Here is a 27,812-nt window from a genome sequence, read left to right on the forward strand (position 1 = left end):
TCTCTTTCACTTACTGTGTGATCTTGGGAAAAACACTTAATCTCCTTGGGCAGCAGTTTCCTCATCTGATACATGGGTAACCAGGAGAATAATCATACTCAATACATAATGTTGCTGTGGAGCCACAATGAGATAATGAATGTACCCAGAATGTAAGAAGTACTATGTGAATAAGAACTATCATTACTACCTTAAGAAATGAGCTCAGAGCCCCTTGAGTGATGATGGTACACTGATAACAGGCAGTAGGTGGAGCCCGGAATCTGGCTAGGGGAGTTTGCCAAGGAGCATTAATAAGGGAACACTGCTACTTTACCATGACCATGGAAAGGAAAGGAAAACTCTAGACTTGCAATCATAGGTCTGACATCTGATTCTGGCTTTATGCTGACTCACTGACACTGGTTAAGTCAGCCCATCTTTCTGCGTTCCAATTAAGTTGGGACTGTGAGAAGTCAGTGACATCACATAAATTACATTGCTTGGAAAAGTAGGAAGAGCTTTTTCAATGTGAACTCCTGCTAAGAAGACTGCTTTCAAAGGCAAAGATGTTAGATAGTGCATGCTCCCTTCCTAGGCTTTCTGAAAATAGTGTCACCATATGGTATGGATGGCTCACCATTGCTTATCACAAGGCAGTGAGGAGAAATGCAGACTTGATGCAGTTTTACTAGCACTCTTCCTTTTGATAAGTACTTTTTTCTGGATGTTGTCTTCCTAAGATGGTATGAACCAGAGGAAGTGTAGTGTTGACTCTTGGAGAGCACTCCAAATGAAGGCTAGAACTCTGATCCAGTCCATTTCCCTTCACCTCCCTGTGCTGTTGGAAAGCTGAACTCTCATCCCTGCAGGCATCAAGCAGCTCCCTGGGGTGTCTGAGTTTCCTCTCCTGTGCTCTCACCTGTGCCAGCAGCCCCAGGGAAAATAGAGTCTGACTTCTGGAGTCACTGCATTTGGTAATCAGAGAAGACACAGTCTGAGGACTCTTATCTCCACAGGGTTTTGTTTCTTTTTTTTGGTCTCAACTTGGGTTCTTATTTGTAAAACCTGCTAGCTCATTGGCACTCAGTCTTCACCCTGCACAAATTAATCAAGATTCCTTCAGTCCATCCTTTTCAACCATTGACTGTCTTTCTTCTACACTTTAACCTATAAACTATGAACACTGATAGAAATGGTTTTGTGTGGAAATTTTTTTGCATAGTGGCTTTTGTCATATCTGTTAAGAGCCAATGTTTGTTGAGCTTCTGCTTCAAACAAAGCAATAATTGGAGCTATAGAATGTACAGTTTTGTGGAACATGCAGTCTCTATCTCTGAGGCTCCTACCTTATCTCTAGAGAAATTCAACATGGATACAAGAAAATTGAATTTAAAATATAGGTCAATATGTGGTGAATTCCAAAGGGATGGTACAAATGGCAGTTTCTACAAGAATGTGAAAATTTGGAAACTCATGAGTCAGATCCAGCCCACAGATTTTTCTTTTTAAAAAAATGAGTTCTCACATCATCTCTCTTTATCTTGAAAAAATCAATAGATTTGGCAAACTGGACTAGCACCAGAGCACCTCACTAGCAGAACAGTTGCCACCTTTTAGGCAGGGTAGGACTTGCCAGGTCTCACAGCCCCTACGATCTCACAGTGTCCTCATCTGTACCTTGGCCCACTACCCTCATTCACCTTATCCACCTGACTGCTGTGGACATTATGAGTTCAAGAACATGTTGTTGTGGCTCAGAAGACTGTGAACTCATTTTGGGCTGGATAAGATCTCATGGATATATGGAACTTCTCATGGCTACTGAAGTCTAGGTAGGATTTTGGTAGACAGGAGAGGGCTTTTTAAACAAGGTATGATCAGAGGCATTAAAAATGAGTATACATCCAGGAGGCAGCAAACAAACCAGCAGGCTGAGCAGAGGGTCTGCACAGAGAAGCAGTGGGAGTAAAGAGTGGGAATGCAGACTATGGTAGAATTTAGATGACAGACTGAACTGACTATCTAACAATGAAGATCTCCTGAAGGTTTTCAAGCTCAAGAATGCCTTGAGGGAAATGACGTTTTAGAAAGATGCATGGCTAATACATATGAAGGGTTAGAAAGAAAAGAGAGGAGAGGCAGCAACATCACTTCAGAAGCTGATGCAGAAATCCAGATTTGAGGACTAGAGGTCTGTGCCTGGCTGAAAGCTTCAGCATTGAAGGGTAAATGGCAGGGAGCAACTGTGAGGGAAGGGCTGCCAGAGTCTATAACTGATGGACACGCAAGGTTGAGGGAAAGGGAGGAATCAGTTAAGAATGCATTGACCAGGCCTGTGGGAGGAGGAGATGTGCTGGAAGCATGACTTCAGGAAAGACTGTATCATCCTTTCCCCAGGTGTGCAAAGAATCTGCTGGAGGGGCTTCCTCCCCAGTCCCTTCAGGAAAGATTCTCATCCAGGCCTTTCTTTCTCAGGAAAAAGATGTGACTCCAGATAAAAATCTACTGCCCAAAGTGCAAGATGCTGCCCTGTGGCTGGAGACCTTGTCAGACACCAAACCTGCCAAATCTTCCCCCTCTACCACCTCCTCCATTGCTGACTTCTTCCTTGCCCTAACCATCTGCAACTCTGTCATGGTCTCCACAACCACAGAGCCCAGGCAGAGGGTAAGGATCGCCGAGGATGGGTGGTGGGATGGATGGGAGGAGAGCTAGGGCAAGGGGTGAAGCCCTGAACAGAGAGATAAGACACTTGAGCCCTAGTCACAGCATCACCATTCTATCACTGTGAGACTTTATTTCTTATTTTGTCTGGGCCTCAGTCTCCTCATTTTTTAAATAAAATGGAAGAAGTTATATATGAGCTTTCTATGTAGCTTTCAAATTCTGGATCTGTCTGTCTGTATGGTAGATATTAAGAGTTAACATTTACGGGCGCCTGGGTGGCTCAGTTGGTTAAGCGACTGCCTTCGGCTCAGGTCATGATCCTGGAGTCCCGGGATCGAGTCCCGCATCGGGCTCCCTGCTCGGCAGGGAGTCTGCTTCTCCCTCTGACCCTCCCCCCTCTCATGTGCTCTCTGTCTCTCTCATTCTCTCTGTCTCAAATAAATAAATAAAATCTTTAAAAAAAAAAAAAAAAAAAAAAAGAGTTAACATTTACTAAGCACTTGTTATGTGTCAGGCTCCATGCTAAACACATCACCTGCATTACCATTTAATCACAACCCCAAAACCCTAGGAGTTATGTCCTTGGATTTCACAAGTGAAGACACAGTGGCTCAGAGAGTTTCAGCAACTTAACAAAGGATATATGGTTAACACACAGCAGAACCATCTGTACAACTCCATAATAATATCATGTTATACTGGTCTCTACTTTTATGTGAGGGCAAAATAATAATAATAATTAACACCATGGGGGAAGTTCTGCCAATTTAGAAATAATGCAGCTGGATGGCCATTTATAGAAGTTTATACTCTGAATTGTTTTTCAGTACTAAAGATAGATTGATCTTCAATTATCTACAAACTCTCACCCAAGCTTCCTTATGAGTGACTGATGAGAATAATTGAGTGTTATAAGTGGTGGCTATGAAATCAGGAAAAAGAAGGTTCACCCAGGTACAAAACCAGAGGCTCCCATTATTATACCTTGATCCGAAACCACTCTGAACAGTCATTCCAGCCACTGAAAACTTACCAAGCTATCAAAAATTTTTAGGGAGCTTTGGGAAGTAGGAAACATTATCTGAGAAATTAACTCTATTTTCAAGAAAGGAAGAAGTACATTTTGGGAAGGACAGCATCCAACTTCAATTTTCAAATTAATGGGGATACATTAGCTGGCAGGTAGCTCAGGAGTTCAATCTCTGGAGCCAGGCAGCCCCAGATTTGAGTGCAGCTCTATTACCTACACACTGGGGGTCATGGCCAATTTATTTAACCTCTTTGTGCCTTGGTTTCCTCATCCAGAAGTTGGGATAACATAGCATCCCCCAAAGTTGCTAGGGAGGGTAAGATAAGATGCTGAATGCAAGGATAAAGCAAACAAACCATGGTAAGGACCCAGATGATGTGAACCCTTAATATGGGTCTGGCTTTTGTCTCCTTTTTTTCCTTTGTCCATGACCAGAGCAGGATGGTAAAATTGAGCATTACCAATCCCTAGAATGTCAGGGCTGGAAAGAACTATCTAGCCTAATTCCTTCATGCTATAGGTAAGTGAGCTGAGGCTCACAGAGGAGAGAAGACTTGTCCATAATCACTGAAACCCCTTTATTACAAAATGACCTTCATATTCTTCCATAAAACAGCTTGGTATTTTTTCCAACACTGAGAGTTAATGTTCCACTTCCCTCCTTTGACGACAAGGTCACCATGCCACCTTCGACCAAGGCTCTGGGGACGTCCCTGGAGAAGATTCAGCAGCTCTTCCACAGATTGAAGCTTTTGAACCTCAGCCAGTCATTCTCATCTACTGCGCCCTCTGACACTGACCTAGGGGAGAGTTTGGGGGCCAATATGCCTACCACAGACTCAGAAGAGAGAGATGATGCATCTGTGTACAGTGGAGGCTACTCCACTGACGGTGGCTATAGGAGCAGCGCATGGGACCAGGGCAACATCCAGGGGTCTGGATTGGATGCTTCCTTGGAGGAGGTGGTGGAGGCCTCAGCTCTACGCCTCGCAAGCCCTGAGCTCTATTATGAGGCTGAGAGCCCTGATGAGGCAGCCCTGGTGCATGCTGCCCATGCCTACAGCTTCACACTGATGTCCCGGACACCTGAGCAGGTGACCGTGCGCTTGCCCCAGGGCACCTGCCTCACCTTCGATGTCCTCTGCACCCTGGGCTTTGACTCTGTCAGGAAAAGAATGTCCGTGGTTGTGAGGCACCCACTGACGGGTGAGATCATCATCTACACCAAGGGCGCAGACTCGGTAATCATGGACCTGCTAGAAGACCCAGCGTGTGGTGAGTCCCACCTCACCAGGGCTCTAGGAAGAGGGTTCCTTGGTTTAAGAGGCAGCACAGAACAGTAATAAGGAGCTTGAGTTATAGTGTCACCTGGTTCCGGCAGATCCTAATTTGAACAGAGGCAACAGATGCTTTCTTCAAAGCAGGTTCATGCTGCATTCTGCATCTCCTTGCCCTGGATAATTACAGTGCTCATGAGCTTATTAAAGACTTAGGACAGTCTTACACTGGAGAAACCTCTTTAACTTTATCCCAATTTCTGGTTTTTAAACTCATTTAAACACAGATTATCCATATACAATTTTTTTTCTACTATGACACTCATTAACATACCCTAGAACATACTGTAGTCCTAACCCTTAGTTTTGGAGAGAAGCCAGCTGAACCCAGAAAGGGAAGTGACTTAAGAGATGTACATAGCTGACCAGTGGTAAATCCTATGCCCAGGTATCATGAATCCCAGTTCAGAGCTTTTTCCATGCCACCTGAATTCTGTACCAGGCTCAGTTTTCTCTGGGAAGCCTCAGGTGTCCCTCTTTATCATCCTTTTCCCCAGCCTCCCCCAAATGGATTTTCATAAACTTGAGCCAAGCCAGAAAAATGTTCCAAAGTCCCTACATATCAGTGTCCAATTTTGGAGCAGCATGAATTAGTGTGCAGCCATTTCCTAACAAGAAGAAGACAGTTATGGGGCTATGATTCTCCTAGGATAGTAGATTCCAGCCAAGCTTTAGAATTGCCCAGGCAGCCCTGTGCCTCCTGTATTATCAGCTGTGGATCAAAGCCAAGAGGTTCATGGGGATTGATGAGTGTTTAGAATGGGAAGAGAACCAATTCGGTCTCTTCATCCCCAGACTCTGGCAGACAAGTGAGTTCGGTGTTTCTGAGTCAAGGGAACCATGGCACTCTATCCCTGGGCAACAGCCATCAAAGCTCCCCTGGAGATGTTTTGGTTTTGTTTTTTGTTTTGTTTTGTTCCTCACCTGATTCCAAAATGGATTAGAGATGCTTCCAATAAAAGATGCATACACAATATTACTATAAGAATTGAGAATCAAAGCTTTGAAAAGGAGAGAAGAAAATAACCCTAGGTGTAATATATTTACAGTGTTTGAACTTTCAATTTGACCCTGAGGTTCCTGGTAGCCTGAGCAAAAAAGCAACTCCAAGGCACACAGGTAGAAGGCAAAAGGGACTCATCTCAGGGAGGTTAATGTCTTTGAAAATAAAATATTGTAGACAGTGCTCAATGAGACAATAGTGCTCAATAAGCACAAAGAGTGTGCTTAATGCACCAGGGAAAAAGTAGTATCTGGAAAATGAAATAATCTTTAAAAGGATTTTTATATTGCATAGAAACAGCCTTGGAATAGCATCATGGGAAAAATCAGAGATTTGTTGGACTTCCTTATATTTATTTTACTGTAAGGAATTGTATGTTTAATTTTGCATTATATGGAGGGAATAGATGAGGTGCACAAAACCTGCTTGCTACCTAGGGCCTCTAGAATATTGCGATCCAGCCCTGGTAAAGAAGGATTTGGAAGCCTTTTCCCAACTCAGCTTTACACAGTGCCACATCTGATCAGTGATATCTGTGACATCTTAAGTAAAGGAGGTAGGGATGGCATCAATCCTGCCCCATACCCACCAACCCAGGCTGAAAAATTCTTTTTATCTGATAGATAAAAGTACTGGATTTTCAGGAGAAAAAGATAAAAGAAAACACATCAGACTTCATAAAGGGAACTTTGAGCAACAGGATGAAATATTTTTTCATGCTAGATTTATAGGAAATGCAAAAAATACTTTTTCTAGGGCCAATTTCCTATTATAGAAAGAAAGCCTAACTCAAAAAACCCAATGTGATGAAGAACTTAGCAATGAGATTCAGATCTATGGCTATCTTGAGTTGGTATAAAGACTGAAGTAGATGACAGAGGGGATCATGGACTTAGCAACAGTTGATCATCCAGGGCTAAACTAGCTACATGGAAAACACCTGAGGTAACAACAAAGATTCAGCCTTCTGTCCCCTGATTCAGCAGGGCTTCAACTGGACCTGGGAACCTCTATTATTTGTGTAAGTTCCCAGGTGATTCTGATACAAACACATATTTGGGAACAATACCTAAGACAACCCACCATCCCTAAATAGGACTTTTCTCAGCCAGGCTTTTGATGATCAGATATAGAAAGCAGAGAATTTAATGATTCCTGGAGTTATCATGGGACATCATGGGACATCATGACAACCAAGAGAGATCTTCCGTATTTCTGGGGTGGGCTATAAGGGGATTCTTCTTCACTCTTTCCGAGTGTTATAAACAAGGATCCCCAAGCATTTGTACATGACCTCATGGGAAACAATAACTATTTGACAGTAACTGACATGGATGTGGAAAAGAAGATGAGGAAAATCCGAGCCAGGACCCAGAAGCATCTAGACTTGTATGCAAGAGATGGCCTTCGAACACTGTGCATCGCTAAGAAGGTAAAAATAAATTCCTTCTTTAGTAGCTATAAGGCCTCAACCCTGAATCCATCTTTTCTATTTCTTTTTAGAAGACCCTTAATATTGGTTGTTTTAATATTTTCAAAATTAGGGCGCCTGGGTGGCTCAGTTGGTTAAGCGACTGCCTTCAGCTCAGGTCATGATCCTGGAGTCCTGGGATCGAGTCCCGCATCGGGCTCCCTGCTCGGCAGGGAGTCTGCTTCTCCCTCTGACCCTCCTCCCTCTCATGCTCTCTGTCTCTCATTCTCTCTCTCTCAAATAAATAAATAAATAAAATCTTTAAAAAACAAATATTTTCAAAATTAGCCATTCTGACTCACCACAAAGACCCAGGATTGTGACAATTATGCTGCAGCAGAACTCTGAATGGCAAGGTTCCATATCAGTGTGGCTTTGTTGTTCCCTGTTTTTCATTATATATACATATAATTGGTAACCCATAACTCATAAAATAATTTTTAAAGTCATAATTTTACCTTCAAAGTAGCCTTTTTAAATTTTGCAGTATTTGCCTAGATTTGACATTTGGGAGATACTATGTGCTCACATAAAAATCTAGATTTCTGGTTTCTCTTAAAAATTGAGAGGATCTGATGAACCAGGTCTCCATTCTTGAATAGCAGCTAATGGCTCAAGCCTTGTAGTAGCTGATCACTTTGATGAAGGGTATATTCTCCTATGTTCTGCAATTGGTTACAGCCCCTATCTTCCCATTGCCTTGCCCTTGGCCCAGCTATAGTCATGTAATTACCCACCTCTCACCCTACAGACCTTTGACTTTGCAGACCCTGAAAGGGAGGCAGGCAAAGAGATATGAATCCCAGAGTAGGGGCATCTAATAAGGCACCCAAAATCAGATAGGGGAGCTACGATGACATGCATTTCTAGATGACTAAAAGTGGTTTCTTCTCTATAAATCCCCAGTGCTCTTCATCTCTTTTATGATGCTTAGTGCAACAAAGTTTAAGAGCACCCACTTTAAATTCAGACCTACCTGGGTACAAGTCCCAATCTCACCACTTACCTGTTTTGTAACCTTGGGAAAGTTTCTTCACCTTCTGTGAGTTTGGGATTTTCTTATCTGTAAAATGGCACTAATGCTCCCTACCTCATAGAGTTATCATGGAGATTAAATAAAGAAACACATATACAGTACCTGAGACAGTGACCAGTGCTTACTATCCATAAATTGTGAGTATATCCTTACCACCTTCTATTTTCCATTGAAATTATTTGTGCCTATTTTGCCTCCTCTAATAAGATTATTAATTCCTCAAGAGCAAAGGCCTACCTGTGTCCCCTTGGTTTTCCCCATAGTGCTATGTGCAGAAGGAAAAGCAAGAAATATTTGATTGTTGGACAAAAGAATCATTTATTGCTATAAGAGACATTTATTGCTATAAGAATCATTTATTGCTATAAGGACACCAACAGAGGGGTCTAAACGTGCTATGGACTACAAGGGAGGAAGATATGCCCTTCAGTCAGATTATTCCAGCTATTGGATACCTCCAGTAGCTGGTGGAATAGTCTACCAGGCTATACAAAATCTGACTTCTGCTTACCTTCCCAGGCTCGTTGCTGCCTCTTCTCTCTCTGGCTCTCTATCCTTTAGCCAACTGGTGTATTCACGTGAGCAGAAAGAAAGCTGAGTTCATTGCTGTTTCATGGCCTTTGCATCTGTCCCTCTCCATGACTGACCCCTTCCCATCATTGGATCTCAACTTGCATGTCACTTTGTCTAAGAGAACTGAAGATCCAAATGAAATAACCCCACAGCTTCCCCCCATCTAGTCACACTCCATCATGTCACCCTCTTTGTTTTCTGTAAAGAACCCCTTAAAATTATCTGTCCTTTTAAATAATTTACTTGGATTAATGTCTCTCACCCTCCACTAGCACATAAGCCCAGGCATGCAGGGATCTTGTCCATCTTGATCACTGCTATACTCCAGTGCCTAGAGCACAGCAGGGGCTCAATGGTGATAATGGAACATGAGGATCAATATTTTATTGATTCATGCATTCACAAAAAATCATTGAGGAGAAATAATTGTGTAGGGAATTGTAATTCCTACATCTAATTGTATAGGGAAGCTCAAACAAGCCAATAGGATGCCCAGCATATAAAAATGGGGTGGGATTCGCCCTACATTGGGAAAGAGCCTCTTCTTGTGCCGCAGGTCATAACCGAGGACGACTTCCGGCGATGGGCCAGTTTCCGGTGTGAGGCGGAGGCATCCCTCGACAACCGAGATGAGCTTCTAATGGAGACCGCACAGCATCTGGAGAATCAACTCACTTTACTCGGTAGCTGAAAATAAGTCATCACTAAATTTTAAAAAATCAAATAAAAAGGAATGCTACAAGCTGTAGAGGGAATTCTTGGCCCTGACTCTGACACTGCTGCAGATGTGTCTCAATTAAAAGCCTTCCCTGGAGTGCCCTTCCAGGTATTTGTCACAAATGGTGGGGATATCCAATCCAGACTCCACAAGCCACTTTCTGAGGACGCCCAGGAGCATTCCCACACTTACTGCTGGGTAAAGCCCAGGAGCTTGGTTACTTCTCCATTTATTCAAATGTTTATTGAGCACCTACTATGTGCCAAGTAGCATGCTAGCCATTGGGACAAGGGAACAAGAACCATAGGCCCTATCCTCTCAGAGCTCAATCTAGCAAGGAAATTGGATGATTAAACAAGGAATTTCAACCAAGTGTCATGAGGGCTGGGCTGGAAGACTTACCTGGTGGTATAGTAGCAAAAGTAGAAGTTGCCAACCTAGACTGGGGCCAAGGAGAGCTGGAAGGCAGGAACTGAGCAGAGCAGAGGAGCTGGTCAGACAAAGGAAAGAGTTTTCAGGCAGAGGAAGGGGCCTGAAAGAAGAGCTAGATGTGAGACAGCCCGGACAGGCTAGAAACCCCAAGGTCTGCCGTGGCTGGACCACAGAATATGGGAGAGAAAGCTTCACGTGACCCAGGCTATGAAGGACACATAAATCATATGCTAATGGTTTAGAGAGAAGGGAGTAAAAGCAGCGACAGACTCATGCTTTACAAAAAACTGCTGCTGTATGGGAGTTTGATTGATACACTGAGGTAAAGAGGAGAAGCAGGGAGACCAGCTAAGAGATAGTCTTATGTTTCTGTGAGAGGTAAAGCATTACCCAGGGGAAAGGAGGAGGCTTTGTTTATCAGGGTTAATCACTTCACAGCTCGGAGAAGAATCTGGAAAAGGCAACACCTGATGCATGCATGTGCTGACCACATGGCTAAAGCCTTCTTTTCATCTTGGGCAGCAATGCTGAGCTGGGAATGAGGGCCAAATCTTGGTCTTGTGCTGTGTGCTCAGGGACCCATCCCCTCACCTCCCTGAGCCCTAGCTTCTCCTCTATGTAAATCAGACTGCTCCAAGCTCTCAGACAGGCAGGGGTGCAAGGGGAAAGAGCCAAGATTGCTGTAAGAAGACAGTGATGCCTTTACATATTAAAGGTAGCAGCAAGATTTGGCAGGAATGGTGGCAAACAGGGGGAGACCCAATCCCCACCTCCTTCAGCCTTTTCTTTTCCTGTGTTTTGACTCCAGGGCCTTTGCCTGCTGCCTCCCAAAGCCTCTCTGAAAGCTGGCCATGAGAACTTACTTTAACAGGAACCAGAAGGTAGCCAGGTCAGACAGCTCTCTCCACACACAAGGCCACAGAATGTCATCCCATTAGGGCATGACTCCCTCCTCACCCCCCTGAGGTTGCTTTTGTTTCAGGGAGCCCTTTGGTCTCAGTAAGAAGTACTCCTCAGCTGGTTCTGCATGAAAGAGAACATGCTTGTCAGGATCCGTTGGCTTCCCTTTCTGGGAAAGACTTTCACAACCTTTCTGTTTCATTTTTTCTTTCACACAAATAAATGTGTTTTTCCTCTTTTCTCCTTCACTCTGCTTCCCTGTAATATAAATCAGCTTCAGAATCTCACCTTCCAGGTTAACCCTTGGAGGGAAAGACAAGGACTGAACCATCATTTTTCATGGGGTTGTTTGAGCATTTGGACCTGCAATACAAAAGAGGCACATTTTGGGATAGAGTCATTATTTTTGTTCCCTCAAGGTGGCTTGGGAAGGAGAGGATTGGGGCTGGGAAGAGATTTCATCTTACCACCAAGAATCTGCCATGCCGCTAAAGCTGCATTGCATTCGCACTAGGTCCCACACTATGAAAGGATCTTTTCAATATGCATCCAGTGTAACTGCTTTGCCAGCCTATTGTCACTAGGGATTATTGAAAGAAATGAAATGCCTTGCTCCTGCCCAGAGTAAAATGGGTAGCCATTAGTCTGTTGTCTGAAGTGAATCTCAATTTAAATGCAGATTAATTTATGCTTAATCACTTAGCAACTATTGGATATTTGGGCATATATTCATCAGGGTTGGTGCAAAGCTTGAGATCGTTCAAAAATTATAGAGTCTGCATATTTAATTCCAAGAATATTATCAAAAACCTGAGTCCCTATTCTGCCATGAGCTGTTACAGAGCAAAGTCTCTCCACTTCTCTCCATTTCCTTGCTGCTAGACCCACCCAGGCTACTCCACCACACCCCTGCTCAGCCTCTAATCTCATCCTGCTTCCCCCAATCTCCAGTCCTTCTCTAGAATGATCTTCTTAAAACTCAAAACTGATCCTGTCACTCTCCTTAACTCCCCTTAATAGCTTTCTTATCTACCAAATAAATCCGAAATCCTGTAATGCCCTCACAAGGCTCTGCATGATCCAGCAGCCTTACCTCCCTTCCTGGCCCAATCTTTCACCACACTCTGCCTCCCTTTCTGTGCCTTCTTCTACTCTGACCTCTGGGCCTTCATACACACTCATCCCTCTACCTGGAATTCTCTTCCTTTACCACTTCTTGGCCTTATCTTCCAGGTCTGAGCTCAAATGGCACTTCCTAACAAGATTGTCCCTGATTTTCTAGATGAAGTTCAGGTCTCCTAGTATATGTTCACCTGGCACCCTGGGCTTTTCTTCTCCTATAGTTCAGTTATAAATCCTTTTTCAACAAGCTTTTGAGCTGCAAGAGGGTAGAGACAGGCTCCATTTCACTGCTGTATCCTGGGTGCTTAGGACAGCCTAGAACATGGAAGATATTTAATAATCACTATCTGGCTTGATAGGGCTTTAGAGAACTTAAGCAGTTTTTCACTCTAATTATAAGCTCTTTGATCACTCTAGGAGCCACTGGGATTGAAGACCGGCTACAAGAAGGGGTTCCAGATACAATCGCTGCTCTGCGGGAGGCTGGGATCCAGCTCTGGGTCTTGACTGGAGATAAGCAGGAGACAGCAGTCAATATTGCCTATTCCTGCGGATTGTTAGATCAGACTGACACTGTTTACTCCATTAATACAGAAAGTCAGGTAAGGCCAAAGTAGGGACCAGATGTCCAAGTGCAGAACAGCCCCTAGGCCAACAAGAGATAGGCTTATGGGTGGGATTTGGGTACACAGGGAAGCACCCCTACCCCTGAAATATCACTGAACCTTGGAGCTCAGAGGTCCCCAGAAGTCATCCACCTCATCCCCATGTATCATTGACCAGTTTGATTATATTACATTTAAGTAGTACATGTTAGAAAGTTTTGATCTTCCAAATTCCATCCTTGGCCCAATCTCCGCATTTTACAAATGAGGAAACTAAAGACCCTTGAGACTAAGTCACTTGCCCAGGGTCACCCTGGTAGTTTCTAACAGAACTAAATCTCTAACACTGTCCTCCTGCCAGGCCAGTGCATCTGCATTATACCACATTATTTGTTCACAGAATTGTTAGTTTCTTATACTTTGGATTAACTCTCCCATTGAAAAAGCCCCATTTAAGTTAAAATGATTCTGAGTTTAAAATTTCAACTCCAATTTATATGTCAAATTGGTTTCCCACAGAATAAAACCTGAAGGGAATTAGTCATGAGACCAGTATGTTTTGATGGGATGAGAGAGAGAGAAAGAGAAAGGGAGAAGCAGAGTCCTAAAACTGCAGTTTTCAACCCCCAGTAGCTTGTGGGCGGCAGGGGATGGGGTTTGGAGAAAGGACTGTGTAAAGTCTGAGGAAGAGTATTCAAACTTGTAATACAATTTTATATTTAGGAGAAAAAAATCTATTTTCATAATGCAAACTGAAGAAAGTGAAGTTCCAACATCTTGGCTGATGAATATGGGAAGTAGGCACTGAGATGTATGCTCCCACCAAAAGGAAACAAGCAGGAAAAGCACCGAATTGGAGGGTGGTGGGAGGAGGGCCCTGGGAGACCTAGGCGTACCATGGGGAAAAGGATGGAGAAGAGGGAAGAAGACAGGAAAGAACAGCACAGAAAAAGGAGGCAGGGAAGATGCTGGAACCTCACTCTTTCAGTTTTGCTTAAGACTGATTGGGCCCAGAATAGAAGTTTAGGAGGTTTAAATCTGGTTTTTATTCCATAAAGAATCCACATACACACATTTTTTTAAAAAGTAGTGTATACTATGAGTAATGCCTGAGGCCCTTTATAAGAATTGGAAAAATCACTTTCTTGTCCAGTGCACAGATTATGTTATGATTAGATTAAACCCCAATGAATTTTCAAAATGAAAATAATCTTGGGGAAATCTTTGGCATTAATATTATGCTTAGGAAAGAAAGTAATTTGCTGCTTACTTGAGTTTTTGATCCCTGTAATATTGATATCTGCCTGCCCCGCTTGCAATGGAAATTCTATTTGCAATGATTATTTCACTCCAGGTGATTCCAGAAGGAGGACATGGGAAAACTTCTGAGTCAGTCAACTCAAGAGGGATAGAGCGGGCTTTTGTGGTTTCTGTTAAATGCAATGCATTTCTCTAGGAAGCTGAAGATGTTTAGCAATTAATTAGCCAACGATCCTAAGGAACAGTGGGTCACATTTCATGTTTTGTCAGTCACTTTTGACTCATTTAAAGCTGTCTGGGGCCCTCTCAGATAGTATCTGAAAGTTAGGTCCTGTCCACACCCTGAGCCCACTAAACCTCTAAGATTAGTCTTTCTCACCCCCTTACCAGGGAAAAAGTGGTGGCTACGTGGATATTTTAAGCCAGAAACTGGGGAAATCCATTCCAAATCTCCGATTTACTTAAACCCTAGTTTAATGTAATTATATATTCAGTGAATAATCCCTCCAAGGGTTTTAATCTGCCTAACTCATTATAAATTAATATAGGGCTACTGTTTCTTTGTTATGTACCTTAAAGCTATAAGCAGGTCTCTAGACCTCAGAGTTCACATCCATAAAATGAGAGAATTACTAACCCATCACTGAAAGGGCTGGTCTGTCAAGGAATTTAGAAGGGACTAAAGTATTAGATAGAAACTAATAACAGTAAGGATTATTATCGTTATTAGTAACATATATTGAAAACTTAATATGGTCCAGGTACCATACCTCCCTAAACTTCACCCTCCTCATATGTAAAATAGGGATTAGAAAGATTTATTTCAGAGGCTATTGGGAGGATTAAATAAGATCACAGAAAAAAATACTTAATAGCACAGTATTTGTGTTAGTTAAGAAATTACTCCAAAATTTAACGACTACAAACAACCAACATTTATTATCCCACAGTTTCTGTGGGTTAGGAGTCCAGGGGCAGCTTAGCTGGGTACCTCTGGTTCAGGGTCTTTCTGGAGGCTGCGGTCAAGCTGTCAGTCAGGGCTGTGGGCTCATCTGAAGGTTCAACCGGTGGATTGTTTGGGCATGGAGAGAAGGCCTTCTTCCAAGCTCACAGACATGATTGCTGGAAAACTTCAATTCCTCACTACGTGGGCCTCTCCATAGAGCGGCTTCCTTACAACATGGCAGCTGTTTTCCCCCACAGCTAGCCATCCAAGAGAGATGGAAAAGAGTGCCAAATTGGAACCCATAGTCTTTGTATAAGCTAATCTGGGAAGTGACATCGCATCACCTTTGCAGAATTCTCTACATTAGAAAGGAATTTCTAGATGTGGCTCACACTCAAGGGAAATGATTACACAGGGGCATGCATCCCAAGAGGGCAGGGATCATTGAGAACCATCATAGAGGCTCCCTACCACAATACCGGGCATATACTAAAGGTTAAATGAATGATAACTATTGTGGTTATTATATCACACTTTGAAATAAGTAAATTCAGAGATTTTATTTTGAAACTTATATCTCCAATGACTTCCTGCAGCCATATGTTGGAGAAATTTATATAATATGTGCCGGCCCCAACTCCCAGCAAGGACTGTCTTGATCTCTTTCCCAGATAAGTGTCTCAGGCATAACCACCCACTCCTGGAACTACTTCCTGTCACCCCTCTAGGTTCTGGGCATACCCTATTGCTTGCAACACTCAATTTAGCATCCCCTAAGGGAAGACTCAGGAATGATTAACTGCAGTTGTACTCACTCCAGAATAAATGATTCCAAATATTCTCAGAAGCTTCTAGATCAACAGTCCCCAAACCTATCATATCAGAACAATCTTCACAATTTTTGCCTAAAACCACATATTACCTGTTCTGTTTTTTTTATTTAATCATTTCATTGAAATTGACTGACTTTAAACACTTAAATTTATTTTTAGGATTTTTTTAGCACTACAGTAAATGAAAATCATCTTTGCCATGGGTAAAAGAACACTGCTAAATAAAGATCATGTGGACAAAATCAGAGAGGGAGATAAACCATAAGAGACTCTTAATCATAGGAAACTGAGGGTTGCTGGAGGGGAAGAAGGTGGAGGGATGGGGTAACTGGGTGATGGGCATTAAGGAGGGCACTTGATGTAATGAGCACTGGGTATTATATGAGACTGATGAATCACTGACCTCTACCTCTGCAAATAATAATATATGTTAATTAATTGAATTTAAATTTTTTAAAAGTTTATAAAAAAATAAAAATCATGTGAACAAAACAATGCTATTAAAATTGATAATACAGTTGACTGCCACAACTTTTCTCTATCTTTATTTGAAAGTAATGTTGCAAAATCTAAAGAGATATTAAGGATATATTTAGAACCAAAATGTGACTTTATCTCTGATATAATTAAAAGTAAAAGGAAAATTGATAAGAGCAAATAAGTTCTTCACTATGTTTCAAGGTAAACATCAGAAAAAATCAGTAGGAAGTTTCTTTACATCAGTAAGATGTTCACATTCATAGTCAGTTTTAACCAATATGACCAACACATTCATACCAACAGATAAACATACAATGTATTTTTTCAATTAAAAGCCAGAATTTGATTAGTAATGATCTGCCTCCACTATAAGTTGGATGAGTTAGGGCAAGTTACTAATGATTTCACTGTTTCAATTTCCTCATCACTCAGTTTCCTCGGGAGAACTAAAAGGACTTGTGAGAAATAAAAAGCACTATACCATTATGACATTTTCATTATTGACCATCACATTCTATTTTTATTAGCTTATACCATCCTTCAATCAGTCCCCATCTTGCTGAGCTACTTCCACTCCCATTCCCTAGCTATCTCTATTTTGCCATTAATTTGCTTTAAATTAATATTGCTTTCATGCCTTTTTAAATACTTCAGAGAAATGAGAGAAATCAGAGAATGATTCCTGGGTAATGTCTGTGGTGGTAGAGTTTCGTAACTATTTTACTAAAGGATAAAGTGAGAACTTTAACCTACATTTCCAGTGTTGCTTACTAATACCATATTTATTATTCTAACTCTGTAGGAAACTTGTGAATCCATCCTCAACTGTGCACTGGAAGAAGTAAAGCAATTTCATGGACCACAGAAGCCAGACCGCAAGCTCTTTGGATTCTGTCTACCTTCTCAGACACTACCCCCCACCTCAAGAGCTGCAATTCCAAAAGTTGGATTGGTCATCGATGGGAAGACATTGAATGCCATTTTCCAGGGAAAACTGGAGATGAAATTTTTAGAGTTGACTCAGTATTGCCGGTCTGTCCTATGCTGTCGTTCCACCCCGCTCCAGAAGAGTATGATAGTCAAGCTGGTCCGAGACAAGTTGAGCGTCATGACCCTTTCCATAGGTACTCATCATGCTGAGATGTGGGTGCAGCTTGTGAGGCTGATCTGACAAGAGACCTGGACCAGAGGTGGGAGGTCATGTATCAAAGTCGAGATACCCAGGCTGAGGATCACTGTCTTAGACTGAGAGAGTTCAAAGTGACAGCAAAAACGTGGCAGCCAGGAGATGAAGCAGAGGCTAAGTAGAGTGGGAGAGTGAATCAAAGTTCTCAGGATTAGCAGGTCACTAAGAAAAATTAAGACTTGAATGGAGGTTAAAGCCAGAAGGAGCCTCAAATTCAGAACATTCACATAACTCAGTAATATACACTCAGGCCAATTCAGTTCTGGGATACAGACCATTCCCCTTTTGATACTTAACACCTGGCATAATAATATAAACCTCAGGTGTTTGTGGATTTGACATTCTGCTGAGTGCTGATGGATGGTGGGGAGATTGTAGAAGTTGAGCCTATCCCATATGTTCGTTCCTACATACAAGGCCCAGCACAGAGCATACGCTCAACAAATGCTGACCTGTTGGTTGTTGAAGAAATTCCTCATAGGAGGCTAAACTTTAATCGTGGTTAAGGCAGAGAAATAAAAACTGTACCTACATCAAACCCTCCAGGAACAAGCAAACCTGGTTTATAAGAATCTTCACAATCTGGTTTCCACTAACCCTAAGGCCACATCCTTCACCACAGCTACTGTCCGTTCCCCCAACATCTGGCACTCCGTGCTCTAACCAAATGGAATGGCTTACCATTCTCCAAGAGGCTTTTCCTATCTCTCTCATTCCCAGGCCTTTGCACAAGCTATTCCCTCTGTAAAACACCCCTTGTTCCAATCTCACCTAACCTTCCTTCACTATGGGAGACCATGAGTTCCTTGAATATCAGTCCTACCATTTTGTCTATGCTCTGCACATACCAAGCACATAGTAAATATTGCATTCATTTAGAGATATTCCTACAGATGGTTCCAGGTTCTATCCTTCCTACACAGACATGGAAAGAGATTTTCCTTCCTGGCATTTCAAATTAAGAAGCCTATTTACACATTGTTTTTTCTCCCAGTCTTCAGGTAAAAGCAATTCAAACCAAAAAAAAAAAAAAAAAAAGGACTGGGCAAAAAGAATGCAGGGAGCAGAGCTTTAGCAACTGCATCCTAATTTTATTCCCTGAATTGTCCTTTTCAAAACTTTAGACACACACAAGACAACAGCCCAGGACTGACTCCCTGAGGTAAGAAATTGGCTCCAGGGCCATAGAAGCAGAAACAAACCAGCAGGGTGAGCAATGGCATGACTCCGCACCTCTCCTTCCACTGTTTTGCTAACAGAAGAGGTTAAAGGGTGGATTTTTTTCTCCATAGGGAAGATAAAAATAATGTACTGCTACACTATCATAAAAAAAATAATCATTACAAGAATAATGGCTACTTACAGTGACAAAATTTTTAAGATTAATTTCATTGCCAAATAACTAAGGGAAGAAAATTCTCTCCCCCAATTCCCTATTCTCTATGTTATCTAATATATATTTTTTTTAATTTTATTTTATTATGTTAATCACCATACATTACATCATTAGTTTTTGATGTAGTGTTCCATAATTCATTGTTTGCGTATAACACCCAGTGCTCCATGCAGTACGTGCCCTCTTTAATACCCATCACCAGGCTAACCCATCTCCCCACCCCCCTCCCCTCTAGAACCCTCAGTTTGTTTCTCAGTCCATAGTCTTTCATGGTTCATCTCCCCCTCCGATTCCTCCCCTTTATTTTTCCCTTCCTACTATCTTCTTCTTTTTTTTAACATATAATGTATTATTTGTTTTAGAGGTACAGATCTGTGATTCATCAGTCTTACACAATTCACAGCACTGACCATAGTACATACCCTCCCCAATGTCTATCACCCATCCACCCCATGCCTCCCAACCCCCACCACTCCAGCAACCCTCAGTTTGTTTCCTGAGATTAAGAATTCCTCATATCAGTGAGATCATCTGATACATGTCTTTCTCTGATTGACTTGTTTTGCTTAGCATAATACCCTCTAGTTCAATTGCATTCTATTATGAGAACCTACTGGAAAAAGAGGTGGGGCCAGGAGGAGAATGAAGGCAATGCAGTCCACAAACCATGACCACAAGGCTGAATCCAGCCCACCACATGTTTTTGCAGGGATATAAGAATGATTTTTATGTTTTTAACTATAAAACATGTAAAAGACTATTCGCCTCTCAGCAAGAACAGTTGTTCAATTTTGCTTCTTGGCCCACAGAGCCTAAAATATTTACTATCTGGCCCCTTATAGAAAAAAATTTGCTAATCTCTAGTCTGAAAGACAGAGCTTTGGGAAAAGCCAGGTTTGTAAGGAAAGCTTCACTATATAGAGCTGTGCTGTCCAAAATGGTTGCCACCTTGCTATATATAGGTACTGACATTTAAAATTAAATAGAATTTCACCAGCCACATTTCAATAGTCACCTGGGGCTAGTGGTTTCCATATTAGACAGTAAAGATATAGGATATTTCCAACATCACAGAAAACCTATATGACGGTGCTGGAGGCTGTGTATTTCCATGCACTAACCTCCAATTTCCTGAAACACCTTAGTTCATTAAATGGGAACTCAGTGTGACTGAGTGAACCAAGGTGTTTCAACCAAAAAAAAAATCAGTCAATCCCATTTTCCTATATTCAGAAACAAAATTGAACACCATCCCTGTCCTTGGACACCATTGACAATCTGATGATTTAGCTGTCCAGACATTCCAATGGTCTTAATATGATAAATATTTTAGCTTATACTGAGTTAGGAAAGGTAGCAAACATCTTCATGCCAATGCTCCTGGGCCCCTTCCCTAGCTGGTTTACCCTTGCAGAATCTCTATGTTGCTCAAATTCTCCATTTGTAACATTTGTGAAGGTCTTTTTTTGTAAACTGTAAAGCACTGCCCCAGCCTCACTCACGGTTGTATTCCCAATATCTAATATTGTGCCTAGAAAAAAGACACAATAAACATTTGTCAAATAATAAATAGAGCTTCTTGTCAAAGAAGAAAAGACCTCTATCAGGCCAAATACTGTAGCAATGACTTTTCCTATAGGACTATTCAGAACAACGTTAAAACTATTCAGTTATGTACAAATGGTGATACTTTAGAGCCATTCGTGTAACACCCTTTTCATTGTCCTGCAGCAGTTAGACCAGGAAGACAACTCATGATCTCTCTCTTTTCAGGTGATGGAGCAAATGATGTAAGCATGATTCAAGCTGCTGACATTGGAATTGGGATATCTGGACAGGAAGGCATGCAGGTATTCTTTTCATTTCTTCCCTCTCCTTGATCCTTATTGGAGATTTATGGAATTCCCCCACAGTGTTGGAGGAACTTCTCCCCAAGACCTTTGCAGAATTATCATCTGAGAGTTACAGAGCTTCCATGCCTATACATAATCTCCATCACTATGTCCCTGCTGCCCAGTCCCTCTGATACAGAGGAAAATTGAAGGATGCTTAGCCTTTTTTGGGGGGGGGAGGGTGCGCAAAAATGTGGTTTTATTAAAGCATGGGGAAAAGACCCGTGGGCAGAAAGAGCTGCACCGGGGTCATGGGGAGTGGCCCATTATATACTTTCAAGTTGGGAGGGGGCTACAGATAGCGTAAGTCTCTAAGGAATTTTGGAAGCAAGGTTTCCAGGACCTTGAGGGGCCTTAGCTTTTTTATAGACAGCCAGCAATACCTGTATTCTAATGCCAAAGAGTACCCAACCATTCAGGAAGGGCTAAGTTTTCCACTGACTCCATTCTTCCCCTCTGTAACCTCTACCCACATCCAAGAGTGCAGTGCCCTCCATGAGCAGTGACAGATAAAAGAACATTTGAAAACATTTTTCAATTGCCATTTTAGTCTTGATGGCCAGAATGACATATAAATTATAAGGTACACTTTATTTTTTTTTGCATTATTTTTTATTTTATTATGTTAGGTTAATCACCATACATTGCATCATTAGTTTTTGATGTAGTGTTCCATGATTCATTGTTTGCATATAACACCCAGTGCTCCATTCAGTACATGCCCTCTTTAATACCCATCACTAGGCTAACCCATCCCCCCAACCCCCCGCCCTCTAGAACCCTCAGTTTGTTTCTCAGAGTCCATAGTTTCTCATGGTTCGTCTACCCCTCTGATTTTCCCCCCTTCATTTTTCCCTTCCTACTATCTTCTTTTTTTTTTTTAACATATAATGAATTATTTGTTTCAGAGGTACAGGTCTGTAATTCATCAGTCTTACACAATTCGCAGCACTCACCATAGCACATACCCTCCCCAATGTCTATCACCCATCCACCCCATGCCTCGCACCCCCCACCACTCCAGCAACCCTCAGTTTGTTTCCTGAGATTAAGAATTCCTCATATCAGTGAGATCATATGATACATGTCTTTCTCTGATTGACTTATTTCGCTCAGCATAATACCCTCCAGTTCCATCCATGTTATTGCAAATGGCAAGATTTCATTCCTTTTGATGGCTGCATAATATTCCATTGTATATATATACCAAATCTTCTTTATCCATTCATCTGTCGATGGACATCTTGGCTCTTTCCATAGTTTGGCTATTGTGGACATTGCTGCTATAAACATCAGATTGCACGTACCCCTTCAGATCACTACATTTGTATCTGGGTAAATACCCAGTAGTGCAATTGCTGGGTCATATGATAACTCTATTTTCAACTTTTTGAGGAACCTCCATACTGTTTTCCAGAGTGGCTGCACCAGCTTGCATTCCCACCAACAGTGTAGGAGGGTTCCCCTTTCTCCACATCCCCGCCAACATCTGTCATTTCCTAACTTCTTAATTTTAGCCATTCTGACTGGTGTGAGGTGGTATCTCATTGAGGTTTTGATTTGGATTTCCCTGATGCGGAGCGATGTTGAGCACTTTTTCATGTGTCTGTTGGCCATTTGGATGTCTTCTTTGGAAAAATGTCTCTTCATGTCTTCTGCCCATTTCTTGATTGGATTATTCTTTGGGTGTTGAGTTTGATAAGTTCTTTATAGATTTTGGATACTAGCCCTTTATCTGATATGTCATTTGCAAATATCTTCTCCCATTATGTCGGTTGTCTTTTGGTTTTGTTGACTGTTTCTTTTGCTGTGCAAAAGCTTTTTATCTTGATGAGGTTCCAATAGTTCATTTTTGCCCTTGCTTCCCTTGCCTTTGGTGATGTTTCTAGGAAGAAGTTGCTGTGGCTGAGGTTGAAGAGGTTGCTGCCTGTGTTCTCCTCTAGGATTTTGATGGACTCCTGTCTCACATTGAGGTCTTTCAACCATTTTGAGTCTATTTTTGTGTGTGGTGTAAGGAAATGGTCCAGTTTCATTCTTCTGCATGTGGCTGTCCAGTTTTCCCAACATCATTTGTTGAAGAGACTGTCTTTTTGCCATTGGACATTCTTTCCTGCTTTGTCGAAGATTAGTTGACCATAGAGTTGAGGGTCTATTTCTGGTGTCTCTATTCTGTTCCATTGATCTATGTGTCTGTTTTTGTGCCAGTACCATACTGTCTTGATGATTACAGCTTTTTTTCCCACATTTTTTTTATTATGTTATGTTAATCACCATACATTACATCATTAGTTTTTGATGTAGTGTTCCATGATTGATTGTTTGCGTATAACACCCAGTGCTAATAGAGCTTGAAGTCTGGAATTGTGATGCCACCTGCTTTGCTTTTCTTTTTCAACATTCCTCTGGCTATTCAGGATCTTTCCTGGTTCCATACAAATTTTAGGATTATTTGTTCCATTTCTTTGAAAAAGGTGGATGGTATTTTGACGGGGATTGCATTGAATGTGTAGAGTGCTCTAGGTAGCATTGACATCTTCACAGTATTTGTTCTTCCAATCCATGAGCATGGAACGTTTTTCCATTTCTTTGTGTCTTCCTCAATTTCTTTCATGAGTATTTTATAGTTTTCTGAGTACAGATTCTTTGCCTCTTTAGATTTATTCCTAGGTATCTTATGGTTTTGGGTGCAATTGTAAATGGGATCGACTCCTTAATTTCTCTTTCTTCTGTCTTGTTGTTGGTGTATAGGAATGCCACTGATTTCTGGGCATTGATTTTATATCCTGCCACTTGACTGAATTCCTGTATGAGTTCTAGCAGTTTTGGGGTGGAGTCTTTTGGGTTTTCCACATAAAGTATCATATCATCTGCAAAGAGTGAGAGTTTGACTTCTTCTTTGCTGATTTGGATACCTTTTATTTCTTTTTGTTGTCTGATTGCTGTGGCTAGGACTTCTAATACTATGTTGAATAGCAGCGGTGATAGTGGACATCCCTGCTGTGTTCCTGACCTTAGGGGGAAAGCTCTCAGTTTTTCCCCATTGAGAATGATATTCGCTGTGGGTTTTTCATAGATGGCTTTTATGATATTGAGGAATGTTCCCTCTATCCCTATACTCTGAAGAGTTTTGATCAAGAAAGGATGCTGTATTTTGTCAAATGCTTTTTCTGCATCTATTGAGAGGATCATATGGTTCTTGTTCTTTCTTTTATTAATGTATTGTATCACATTGATTGATTTGTGGATGTTGAACCAACCTTGCAGGCCAGGAATAAATCCCACTTGGTCGTGGTAAATAATCCTTTTAATGGACTATTGGATCCTATTGGCTAGTATTTTGGTGAGAACTTTGGCATCCATGTTCACCAGGGATATTGGTCTGTAATTCTCCTTTTTGATGGGGTCTTTGTCTGGTTCTGGGATCAAGGTAATGGTGCCCTCATAAAACGAGTTTGGAAGTTTTCCTTCCATTTCTATTTTTTGGAACAGTTTCAGAAAAATAGGTATTAATTCTTCTTTAAATGTTTGGTACAGTTCCCCTGGGAAGCCATCTGGCCCTGAGCTCTTGTTTGATGGGAGATTTTTGATAACTGCTTCAATTTCCTTAGTGGTTATAGGTCTGTTCAGGTTTTCTGTTTCTTCCTGGTTCAGTTTTGGTAGTTGATACATCTCTAGGAATGCATCCATTTCTTCCAGGTTATCTAATTTGCTGGCATAGAGTTGCTCATAATATGTTCATATAATTGTTTGTATTTCCTTGGTGTTGGTTGTGATCTCTCCTCTTTGATTCATGATTTTCTTGATTTGGGTCATTTCTCTTTTCTTTTTGATAAGTCTGGCCAGGGGTTTATCAATCTTGTTAATTCTTTCAAAGAACCAACTCCTAGTTTCATTGATCTGTTCTACTGTTCTTTTGGTTTCTATTTCATTGATTTCTGCTCTGATCTTTATAATTTCTCTTCTCCTGCTGGGTTTAGGCTTTATTTGCTGTTCTTTCTCCAGCTCCTTTAGGTGTGGGTTAGGTTGTATATTTGAGACCTTTCTTGTTTCTTGAGAAAGGTTTGTGTTGCTATATCCTTTCCTCTTAGGACTGCCTTTGCTGCATCCCAAAGATTTTGAACAGTTGTGTTTTCATTTTCATTTGTTTCCATGAATTTTTTTAATTCTTCAATTTCCTGGTTGACCCATTCATTCTTTAGTCGGATGCTCTTTAGCCTCCATGTATTTGAGTTCTTTCCAACTTTCCTCTTGTGATTGAGTTCTAGTTTCAAACATTGTGGTCTGAAAATAGGCAGGGAATTATCCCAATCTTTTTGTACATGTTGAGACCTGATTTATGACCTAGGATGTGATCTATTCTGGAGAATGTTCCATGGGCACTAGAGAGGAATGTGTACTCTGGTGCTTTGGGATGGAATGTTCTGAATATGTCTGTGAAGTCCATTTGGTCCAGTGTGTCATTTAAAATCTTTATTTCCTTGTTGATCTTTTGCTTAGATGATCTGTCCATTTCAGTGAGCGGGGTGTTAAAGTCCCCCACTATTATTGTATTGTTGTCGATGTGTTTCTTTGCTTTTGTTATTAATTGCCTTATATAATTAGCTGCTCCCATGTTAGGGGCATAGATATTTACAATTGTTAGATCTTCTTGTTGGATAGACCCTTTAAGTATGATATAGTGTCCTTCCTCATCTCTTATTACAGTCTTTGGTTTAAAATCTAATTTGTCTGATATAAGGATTGCACCCCAGCTTTCTTTTGGTGTCCATTAGCATGGTAAATGGTTTTCCAACCCCTCACTTTCAATCTGGAGGTGTCTTCGGGTCTAAAATGAGTCTCTTGCAGACAGCATATCGATGGGTCTTATTTTTTTATCCATGCTGATACCCTGGGTCTTTTGATTGGGTCATTTAGCCCATTTACATTCAGGGTAACTATTGAAAGATATGAATTTAGTGTCATTGTATTGCCTGTAAGGTGACTGTTACTGTGTATTGTCTGTGTTCCTTTCTGGTCTATGTTGCATTTAGGCTCTCTCTTTGCTTAGAGGACCGCTTTCAATATTTCTTGTAGGGCTGGTTTCATGTTTGCAAATTCCTTTAGTTTTTGTTTGTCCTGGAAGCTTTTTATCTCTCTATTTTAAATGACAGCATAGCTGGATATAGTATTCCTGGCTGCATATTTTTCTCATTTAGTACTCTGAATATATCATGCCAATCCTTTCTGGCCTGCCAGGTCTCTGGATAGGTCTGTTGGCAATCTAATGTTTCTACCATTCTCCTGAGCTGCTTTCAGGATTTTCTCTTTGTCTCTGAGACTCGTAACTTTTACTATTAGATGTTGGGGTGTTGACCTATTTTTATTGATTTTGAGAGGAGTTCTCTGTGCCTCCTCGATTTTGATGTCTGTTCCCTTCCCCAAATTAGGGAAGTTTTCTGCTATAATTTGCTCCAATATACTTTCTGCCCCTCTCTCTCTCTTCTTCTGGGATCCCAATTATTCTAATGTTGTTTCATTTTGTGGTATCACTTAGCTCTCAAATTCTGCCCTTGTGATCCAGTAGTTGTTTATTTTTCTCAGCTTCTTTATTTTCCATCATTTGGTCTTCTATATCACTAAGTCTCTCTTCTGCCTCATTTATCCTAGCAGTTAGAGCCTCCATTTTTTATTGCACCTCATCAATGGCCTTTTTGATTTTGACTTGGTTAGATTTTAGTTCTTTTATTTCTCCAGAAAGGGTTTCTCTAATAGCTTACATGTTTTCAAGCCCAGCTAGTATCTTTTAAATCGTCATTCTGAACTCCAGTTCTGACATCTTACTAATGTCCGTATTGGTAGTCAGTACTGCCTCTTGTTCTTTTTTTTGAGGTGATTTTTTTCCATCTTGTCATTTTGTCCAGAGGAGAATAGATGAATGAGAGAACAAAATGCTAACAGGGTAACAGTGACCCCAGAAAAATATACACTAAACAAATCAGAAGAGACTTGAAACCGGGGGAAAAGAAAGGGAAAGAAAGAAACAAAAGAAAAAGATAAAAAAAAAAGAATATGATCAAATATGGTCAGGCTGGTGAATAGATAAGTGTCACACACTAGATTTGGGACATCTTTTGGTCTGTTAGAAGAAACTGCCTCCCAAAATTTTAAAGAACAGCTTATATATATATACAAAAATAAAGGTAAATACAATGAAGGTATGGAATATGACTGTAAAGATGAAAATTATAAAAGGAAATAAGTTGTTTGAAAAAAGAAAGAAGAGAAATTTTAAAAAGGGGGAGAGAGAATGTGATCAGGCAGGAGACTAGAACAAAGCCATACACTAGAGATTTAGGGTATATTTTGCTCTGTTAGAAGAAACTGTATCCCAAAATTTTAAAGAAAGAACAACTTATATATATACCAAAAATAAAGTTAAGTACTATGAAGGGATAGAATATGACTCTAAAAATGAAAAATAAAGATTTTTTTAAAAGGGATTGATAAGATGTTGGTTGAAAAAGGGGGAAAAAATTCAAAAAAAGAAAAATAAAATTTAAAAAATTAACTTTGAAAGACTAAAGAATCATGGGGAAAAAGCCATGAATTCTATGTGCTGTATTCCCCTAGCGCTGGAGTTCTGCCATTCTCATTGATCGGTAAACTTGGCCTTGGCTGGCTGTTCTTGCTGATCTTCTGGGGGAGGGGCCTGTTGCCGTGGTTCCCAAATGTCTTTGCCAGAGGCGGAATTGCCCCGCCCTTGCCAGTCCGGGCTAAGTAATCTGCTCAGGTTTGCTCTCAGGAGCTTTTGTTCCCTGCAATCTTTCCATACAGTTTTGGAGGATGAGAGTGAAATGGTGGCCTCCCAATCTCTGCCCCGGAGGAGCCGAGAACTTGGGGCCCCGCTTCTCAGTGCACCCCCAGAGAAAAGCAGTCAGTCACTCCCGTCTCCCCGGTCTCCAGC

General features: G+C 41.2%; 1 protein-coding gene across 1 annotated transcript in view; it reads left to right on the forward strand.

The window, feature by feature from the left end:
- Positions 1 to 27,812, forward strand: part of ATP10B (ATPase phospholipid transporting 10B (putative)) — a 115,516-nt gene that overhangs the window by 62,451 nt on the left and 25,253 nt on the right. Inside the window, exons 10-16 of the mRNA XM_044917124.1 lie at positions 2,458 to 2,649; positions 4,354 to 4,954; positions 7,342 to 7,451; positions 9,656 to 9,782; positions 12,689 to 12,873; positions 17,198 to 17,519; positions 20,751 to 20,827. Coding sequence (XP_044773059.1) covers positions 2,458 to 2,649; positions 4,354 to 4,954; positions 7,342 to 7,451; positions 9,656 to 9,782; positions 12,689 to 12,873; positions 17,198 to 17,519; positions 20,751 to 20,827 — 1,614 coding nt within the window. The remainder of the gene's footprint in view (positions 1 to 2,457; positions 2,650 to 4,353; positions 4,955 to 7,341; positions 7,452 to 9,655; positions 9,783 to 12,688; positions 12,874 to 17,197; positions 17,520 to 20,750; positions 20,828 to 27,812) is intronic.

Source organism: Neomonachus schauinslandi, chromosome 7 (assembly GCF_002201575.2).
Source record: "Neomonachus schauinslandi chromosome 7, ASM220157v2, whole genome shotgun sequence".
In the NCBI taxonomy this organism is placed as follows: domain Eukaryota; kingdom Metazoa; phylum Chordata; class Mammalia; order Carnivora; family Phocidae; genus Neomonachus; species Neomonachus schauinslandi.